The 8,860-nt window shown below is 40.6% G+C and overlaps 1 protein-coding gene across 5 annotated transcripts in view; it reads right to left on the reverse strand.

Annotated features, from left to right (window-relative positions):
* Positions 1-999: 999 nt before the first annotated feature.
* Mospd2 (motile sperm domain containing 2) overlaps positions 1,000-8,860 on the reverse strand; it is a 65,446-nt gene continuing 57,585 nt past the window's right edge. For 2 of the 5 annotated variants that reach the window (XM_029567249.1, XM_008840886.2), the window contains 2 exons: positions 5,873-5,975; positions 1,010-4,956 (listed from right to left, as the gene is read on the reverse strand). In XM_029567249.1, coding sequence (XP_029423109.1) covers positions 4,819-4,956; positions 5,873-5,975 — 241 coding nt within the window. In that variant the 3' untranslated portion in view covers positions 1,010-4,818. Of the gene's footprint in view, positions 4,957-5,872; positions 5,976-8,860 lie in introns of all 5 variants that reach the window. The other 3 variants (XM_017800074.2, XM_008840887.1, XM_029567248.1) reach the window with 3 other exon arrangements.

The following is an 8,860-nucleotide window of genomic DNA, read 5'->3' on the forward strand; positions in this document are numbered from 1 at the left end:
AGATGCACTAGTTCTCCCAGTCTCCATCCATTCTGTGTAGTACTGACTATCAAACAGTGAAAACACACACACACACACACACACACACACACACACATGCCCTTTCACCAGGCACTTAGTGGTAGGGAGGTGATTAGAACACAACCAGTTTAACCCTTGTCTTGACTGGAATAAGTGGGAAGAATTCCAGTCAGGCCCTTTGGTTCAGGGAGGGAAGAAAAGTCCTGTAAGTTTGTGGGGCGATGACCCATGCTGTTTGTGATGTCAGGGAAAATTCAGTGGGTGGTAAAAATTCCAGAGAAAAAGAACAGATTTCTGTCATCAATCCTTTCTTAACTGAATTTGCATCAGAGAAGTTAGTTTCCTAGAAAACTCCCCTGTAGGAAAGACCATGCTCAGTTCCAGTTTGGCATCGATATATCTATTGCAGGCTAATGTTCTGTTTTCTCAGATCTATTTTTCCTTTATCACATGCACTGGATTCTTCTCAATCTTATATCTCTTTCAGTGTAGGAGAACCTGTATTTACTTGATTTTTATGGAGGGGTAGCTGTTTTTAGGACAGCTGTGTCTTCCAATAGTTAGGGGACCAATGCTAGCATCTGACTTTGGAAACAGTCAGTGCTGCATCACTATCTTCCAAGTGCCTGGATGTCCAGGATGCTTGCTCCCATCGGGGACGAAGGTCTATGGATACAAGGACTGGGGAAGGGGGCACATGGGATAATTTAGGCTCATATGGCTCCAGGAAAGGGTTCACTAACGAGTCCCAAGCCAAGACAGTGAGTTGAATGCTAAGACCTACACTGAAGAGCAGTTGAATCGGACATGGGATGAGAAGAAATGGGACACTGAATGAGAGGCTCAGCTGATATGTGTTCATTGTTGGAAGTCGGCAGTGCAAAGCAGATCCAAACGGAATTCCTGTGATCTTTAAAAGGGCAGAGTTGGTCTGAATACTGATTTTTTTCAAGCATGCTTTATCAATTAAAGACAAGGTTTTCCTGATGATGTTTATTTCATAAATGTAATTATTTTCTAAAACATATTAAAATAGAAAACATGTTCTTTTGATCAATTTATACAAATAAAATACCAATATAGTAATAAAAATACTTAAAATATATGAAAAGCACCAGAACATTAGAGAAATTACACTGGCAACAATTCTAGGAATATATTTCTTATAATTATACAATAAAGTGCTATTAAATCCAGTTGAAATTAGTGGCAAGATATAAAAAGAGTTATGGTATTATGAAATTTGAGACTAGGTTTTCCAGCAATTGCATTTTAGGCTACTTGCAGATCAAGCTAATGATCTTTCTTTAATGTTTTCATGGAAAATGTATTAATTTCCATTCCCAAGTGAAAACAAAAAACTAAATGAAAATCCTTGGTAATTTTATCGTGAATAGGCAACAATACGATTAAAAGAAAACGACTGATCAGAATACCAATAATAATCATGCAAATGTGATTAAAGAAAATAAAATGAGGACAGAACAAAAATCAAATGTAAATATGTATGATTAATCAAGACAAGGAGAAACTTAAGATGCTTTTGATATTATGGTTAATTTTCAGCAATTCTGTTTAGTCACATTTCTCAAACACAAATGTTAACAAGATATGTTATTGAATTCAACTGACCACATAATCAAGCAAGGGTATTTTAGTGAGTCGACATAATTTTCTTATGAAACACTGAAGGGACACTGTTAGTACAGTACATTCCTCATCTTGGCTAATTAATTACTCATTTATCTGCTGAGGAATGAAAAACAGACCATTAGTTTGGGATGATATATTAAGGCCCTAAATCTACCATTTGGGAAATCACTGTGAACACACAAGGAGATACTGTGCACAGTACTTAGGGTGGACTGCAGTCTGTCTCACAACTGGAGGTGGCAAACTGAAATAGAAAAATCCAAATTAAGACAACGTATTACACTAGTGTCCTTTGAAGGTTTTTTCCTAAGCCAGTTGTCACTCTTCATAACTCAGCTCTGGCGTCAGCTTCCTCAAGATGACAGCCTACAACACTGCTCCCGAGAATTACCCCAACCATGGCTCAATTGAAACTCAATTTGTAGGCAGACGTTTGATTTTTCTTTTTTTGAGACAGGATCTCCATATGTAGCCCTGGCTAGCCTGAAACTCACCAAGATCCACTTGTCTCTGCCTCTCAAATGCTAGAATTATAGGCGTGCGCCACCATGCCCAGCCCAGGCAGATTTTTCTTTCATATAAAGTAGACACACATGTGAACCAAAAGGGACCAAAAACTGATCATGTTAATGATAACATAAACTAATTTCATTAGCTGCTGTTTCTGCAAGATGTGTATTTGTACGGATTTGGGAACCACACCAAGAGGTTATTAGTGTACCAAAGGCAGAATATCAAGTGGACCAAAGAGCCCTGGTGTGAGGAAGGATTACAGTTCATTAGGAGTGAGATTTTCCGTTCTCTAAACACAGAGTTGACACCTGAGCTATGTTTTGTGTTTTTATTTCCACACACAGATACTCCAGTATTTTCTAAGTTTCCTTCATGCAGATGATTTTAACCAGGAACATTTTCAAAGCCTAATTATACTGAGCATCTAAAACAAATAGGCTTTTTAAAAAAGTTACCTAATGACTTTCATTTAAAACTGAGGGTGAAGACGGCACAATTTCTGGTCCATAGAGAGACTCCTTCCCTGTGGAATGAAGGAGAAGGTAGAATAATAGAGGAGGTCTTTGTAACAAACCAGGCAAAAGGTTCAGTGTCCAGACAGTGGACAGCATGAAGCTGCATAGAATTGACTAGAAAGAGGGAATGTTGTGGAGACTCCTTCTGGGGATTACTAACAGAATTCAAAGAAATCCAACCATGCTTAACTTTCTGTATTTTATTGAAATGAGAATGTTCATTAAACAGCCCAGGATTCATGCTTGCTTGGCAGCACATACACTAACTTTCAAGTACTGTAAAAGCAAACTTCACCTTTCCATACCCACAGATTCAGAAACTTCTTACTGCAAACTAGAGATGTTCCATGGAATTCTATGAAGTCATGAAGAAACTTAAGAGGAAAAGCAAAATGAATCACAAATTAAAACACAGTGCCTTCAACAAGATAGAGGTACCATCCAGAGAACAACAGGACAGTTAAGAATCCTCATGTGGCATCAGGGGATGTACAACTAACCACAGAAAATTCAAGAACTAGAAACCTTCCTGCCAGAATCAAAGGAAAAGGAAGGCAAGATTGGAAAGATGCAGAAAGAAATAGAAATGGTTAAGGACATAACAGCAAGACCTCAGACCATAGGGAATGAATCAAGTAAGTGCCTTGAAAAAAGAAACAGTCCAGCTGCTTTAGGAGCTATGCCCTATAAAGAAGAAACTGAGGATCCCAAAGCCAAGCTTGTGCAAACAGAACTAGAGAAGCAACAACATGCCAAGGAATTTGAAAAGGAAATTCTTGCTACAAAGGCCACTACTAAACACCAAAAAGAAGTGGTAAGGCTACTAGGAAAATCTTAGAAGGGATCAACGGGCTCAGGATACCTCAATGATATCACAACATGATTCTCAGCCTTAATCTGTGCAGGGGGCGGTGGTATTGTAACAAAGCACAAGAGCTCTTACTTTGAAAAGTCAATAATATATAAGGCTGAAGGAGGAAATTTCTAAGTTAAAGCAACAAAATGAAGACCCAAGAAAACTAAACAATGAGCTAAGTGACAAACATCATCTTTCTAAGGAGGTTAAAAATTGGAAAGAAAACCTTTTAAAGAGAGGCTTATACAGCAGCAGCTTGTGAGATTCTCTAAAGTCTCCGGAAGTGACTGGGCCCCATTCTAAACAGACACAGAGCACACCTCAGTGTGGAGAATGGAATTTACAGGGTCCCGGGCCAAAGGATTCACCAAAATCTTCCCCTCTCACTTTTCTGGCACCCCAAGATCCTTGTTCAGAATGACTTTCTTCATGTCTGTACCCTAACAATGATGTCACTGTCCAACTTGATTTCAGTTTACTCCTCACTTTGACATTAGAATTAAAAGATGAAGGAACAAGAAATTTATTACATGATCTAAAATGGTGACAGCAATACCTTCTCACATGTGTAATGCTGCTAAAAGTTCATTGTTTTCATACATTCTAAATAATAAAGTTATTGATGAAAAAACAGCCTGGGATTAATAAAAGGTAGGCTGTTCAGGAACACTGAGAAACCAAGGCTAGAGAGGTCTGGCATTTAGATAGGTTCACATTCCAAAATAATATTGGCTATCATCTGGAAGTAGTTCTTAAAAGTTAGAAAGTCATGAGTACATAAATTATTGTTTAAGTACGTTTGCTTTTTCAATATACATTTTTAAATATAGTATAGAAAAGCTAGTAAGTCAGCTCAGCTAGTAATTCTGTTTTTAAGAAAAAGCAGATTACATTTTTTGGCTGCAACAAAACATGTTACTTATATGCTTTTCAGTTCAGCTAGTGTATTTACATGATAAAACTGCTTTAAAGCTATTCAAATCAAAAAGAATAAATTATATTTAAAATATTAATTTACACAATACATATACCTTTACTTACTTTCCTAACTAGCTAGAGCCTCTAATAATTAATGTCTCAAAGTATGTCTTTAATTGAACAATTTATTTTCAAGACAGGCACCCTTCCATGTGCTTCGTGTTTCCTTTTAGGAAACACGGATGTGCAATATTATTAGTAGCTGAGCTGAGAAGTTTTGGATCTGTTATTTTCTCCAAATAATGTATGAAGGAGCTATGTCTCTGAGCAGGCACCACCTCTTTAACTGTACAGCGAATAAAAGAAAGAGACAACAAAGGCAAGCAAGACCATTGTTAAGGCAAGCAACAGCTGCTGGAACCAGATAGAGCGCTGGAGTTGGTCTTCGAGTTTCCTATTGCTTTCTAGTAAACGATTGAGCTGAAGGGGAAAGAAGGAATGAAAGATTTATATCAATAAGACAATCTTTAATGATGGGAGTGACAAACTGGAATATCAGAGCTTCAAACACTGAAGGGATGGGGCCCATCTACTCTGATAGTTTGGGAGCTGAAATGCAAGGAGGCTTCCAATGGGTTTGGTAGACACCTGTGTCCTTGACACATTCTGAACAGTCTAATTTTCTAATTGACACAGAGTAGAGTGGATCACTTCTTGGAGGCCCAGAAACCCTTCAGCTACTTTTTATTCCCTTTGGTTTCTCTTTTGTTTTAGTGGTGCTGGGCATCAAGCCCTGGGCCTTGTCATGCTAGGTAACCACCCCGTCACTGAGCTATATGCACCCAGCCCCTTGGTTTCTTTCCAATTGAAATATACTATTTGGTACTCTCTCTACAAGACATAATTCTTTTGTAATCACCAAAGCACTTCATGCTTTCCTATTTGGTCCCTATTTCAAATTAAAATGGCCAGAGTTTTCAAAATATTAGTAGATCTCTACAAGCTATCTATCATTTCTGATTTGGATTTTCTTCATAATGAAGAGAGCACTTCTAGCCAGGTTTGGGGTCTCATGCCTGTCACTAGCACTTGGGAGGCTGAGGTAGGAGGAATGTGATGAGTTCTAGGCTAGCCTGGGTTACAGGGTGAATCCCTGTCTCCAAAAACAAGGCAATAACAACAAAAAAATCCCCAAACAATAAAAGAGGGGGTGGGGAGGGAGGGAAACAGGGAGTGAGGGATGGAAGTAGGGAAAGAGAGGGGGGAAGGGAAAAAAGGAGCAAATTTTTGTTGTGTCTATGCCAAAAGTTTTCCCTTATATTAGTGGAAGAAAGATAGATTTCTAGTACTGCTTAGCACTGGTGACGCGACTTAATTAGGAAGAAAGCATACTTACTTGCAGATATAGATCTTCACTGGTTTTATCTGACACATTAGAAGCATTGTCCTTCAGCACAAGGGTGTTTGGTTTGCTGCTCTCAACAGTGTGGCATCTTAATCTATGAAATTCAAAAGAAACAACATCTCAAAAGCTTTAGCAAGTCTTCTTGTGAAAGTTAAATTTAAAATACAACTTAAACACAAGATGCTATGTAAGAGGTGAAAGGTTTAATTCCCTCCTCTAGGTTTAGCTTCCAGTTTTTTTCACCAGTGAAAATGGAAACCCAGTGTTTTGCGCTGCTCACCAACCACTGAGCTACATACTCAGGCTTCCTCTAGCTATCTATCCAATGCATGTGCAGAGAACAGGAGACTGGACATTGCCCACTGTCCCAGAGCATTCAATTGGAAGTGTTTTTTATATATGGTGACAGAAATGTGTAAAGTGCAGAAGAGCCACAAGCCTCATTAGGGAAAGCCATAAATTCCTTAAAGTGTCTAACTGGCCCTAAATTGGCAGCCTGGCCTTACTCAAGCCTTATCAACTGGTCACTCCCAGGACTGAGAGAGACTGTTTGTGGAGCCCACCTTTAGTGCTATAGACAACTCACCCACCTGTCTGAGAAAAGAGACCCTCAAGGACACCAAACCAGAGCACTAATTCAACGCCCCACAAAGTGCAGCTGTGTCTCACAACTTTCAGATAAAAACCCCTGGTTTCTTTGTCTAGTTATAGAAGCTTGGTTCCCAGGGACAGCCTGTACTTCTCAATGTATGTTCTTTGAATAAAGGAAGATATATTCCTTGCCTGTTGCAGGTCTGGTTCTGGTTTCTTGTCTCTTACTCTATCTTTCCTTTTATTTTCAAAAAAATCTAACATATGGTGGCCCGTTTGGGGAAGGGTTTCGGGGGCCCATCCCAGAGGCCCCAGCCCTCTCTGGGACCTCTCCAAAGGCTTCTGGGCAGCTCTGGCCTTGGTGAGCATTGAGTGTTGGGGTAGCCTTTCACTCTCTTTGGCTCCCTTCCTCCTAATTCTCCTCTATACCTCCAGATGCTCTTTGCTCTGTCCTTTTTCTATCTCTAGCTAGACCTCCGGGTAGGGAAGCCACTTTCCATTTGTTTTGCCCTCACACACACCACCTCCGGAGACAAGGTAATCCAGGCCTGACTGAGGCTCCACCTATCAGGTCCCGGGGGCTCCGGGAGCTCCTGCCATTTGGGGGTCTCCAGGAGCCCCCTTCCATCCGGGGTCTTAAGACTGATGTAGCCTGAAAGCTCCGGGAGTTTTCCACTGGGCTCTCGGCTTTTGACTCCCCCACTGTTGTTTACTAGGATAGGGGTCACCCACTCCTAGACACCAGGTTCGTCCAGTCCCCTAGTCGCGTGGATCGGAACCCAGAGGGATACCTCTGAGGGGCTGGATCTAACCTCCCGCCTAGTCTCCCCCACCCATTAGGGGTTCCAAATTTTTCAGTTTCCTGGACGTATACCACAGGGGATCTAGTAAAGCTCTGGGAGCTTACCAAGGGAACCAACGACACTGGAAGAAGCCTGCCCACCATGGGCTCCAAATTATCTGTTCCAAAAGATACACCTTTGGCTTGCCTTAAAACAAACCTAAAAAACTCCAATTAGTAAGACTTGGATCAGCCGAACTTACTCGACCGCTGGTCCAAATCTGGCCTAATTACACCCCGGATGTTGCCGGCCCCAAATCGGCACCTTTAATCATAATGTTTTAGCAGATTTTAAAATTTCCATAAAACAAAAATGAAAAATGCCGTGAGATATATACTATCTTCAATGTTTCCCAGCTTTAGGGGTCGTCCCTCTCTCTGTAGTTCATATACTACCTATCAGAATCTTTTATATCATTAAAGCCTAAAACCCAAACCCAAAAGACTTAGCTACCCTCTAACCTCGAAATTTGACCCTGCTGACAGCCACCCTATAATCCTCCACAGGGGTCTGATCAACCCTAAACCCCAACTCCTAATCTCCCTCTTCTGTCTCCCTCCCCTTCTTTGGCTTCCCCATGCCTCCACTCCCCCAAGGTTCCCTTCCACCTCTCACATCCATCTCCTCCCCCAGAGTCTCTCTCCTTTCCTCCTTGTGCGCCCCCCCCCCCCAGCCCTCACTCTGTCAAATCCTGCCTGGCTTTCACTGACACACACAGTCACACTGACAAGCTGTAGGCAGTAGAGACAGGCCACTCTGTCCCCAATCAGCCTTCTCAGATTTCTTTCCCCTGCCACTTCAGACTTTCTAAGCTGCTGCTTGCTGGGAGCAGTGACTGGTGGACAGCAGGACAGCAGCAGTGGCCACAGAAGCAATGGCAGCATTGTGCCCTGACCTCAAAAGTGCAAAAGCCTCTTCTGCAAAAACAAAGACTTTGTTTATCTAACTCACCCCCACTGTGGCTCTTTTGTCACCTATGAGGTCCTTCAACAGATTTCCCCCATCCCAGCCTAAGGAATGGCTTACTGGTTTAGAACACTGTCTGCTCTTACAAAGGACCCAGGTTCAATTCCTAACACCTAAACTTTACGGGATTTTTTTCCTGACCTTTTCAATTCAATTCCTCTCTCTTAGTTTTATTTCATTCAATTGTTGATTGATTTTTAAAAGAAACTGTTTTAAGTTTTTCACTAACTACAAATTTATTTCCAGGTTTTCTGTCTCTTGAGAAACTGCTGTTCTCCAAGATTTAACTCCCATTCTGTTTACAAGTTATATTAATTATCTTATCTTTTGTTTAACTCAGATTCCATGTTCTTTCAATAAAATAATGCTACATAGCACTCTCTTCTAAAGCCAAACTGCTACTTTCTTCATGACTCCAGCTATGCCTGCTTTCAGATCTTAAAAAAAGATCTTCAATTTATTAAGTAATGTGTCTGAGGTATGCCTAGTTTTGTATAATTGTGTTATATGTCAGACAATCGTTTGTATGTTGTATAAAATCATGTCATGTGTTTCTATGTTTCCATGTGTTGAGATCTCA

The sequence above is a fragment of the Nannospalax galili genome, unplaced genomic scaffold (assembly GCF_000622305.1).
Source record: "Nannospalax galili isolate Female #2095 unplaced genomic scaffold, S.galili_v1.0 scaffold521, whole genome shotgun sequence".
Taxonomy (NCBI): domain Eukaryota; kingdom Metazoa; phylum Chordata; class Mammalia; order Rodentia; family Spalacidae; genus Nannospalax; species Nannospalax galili.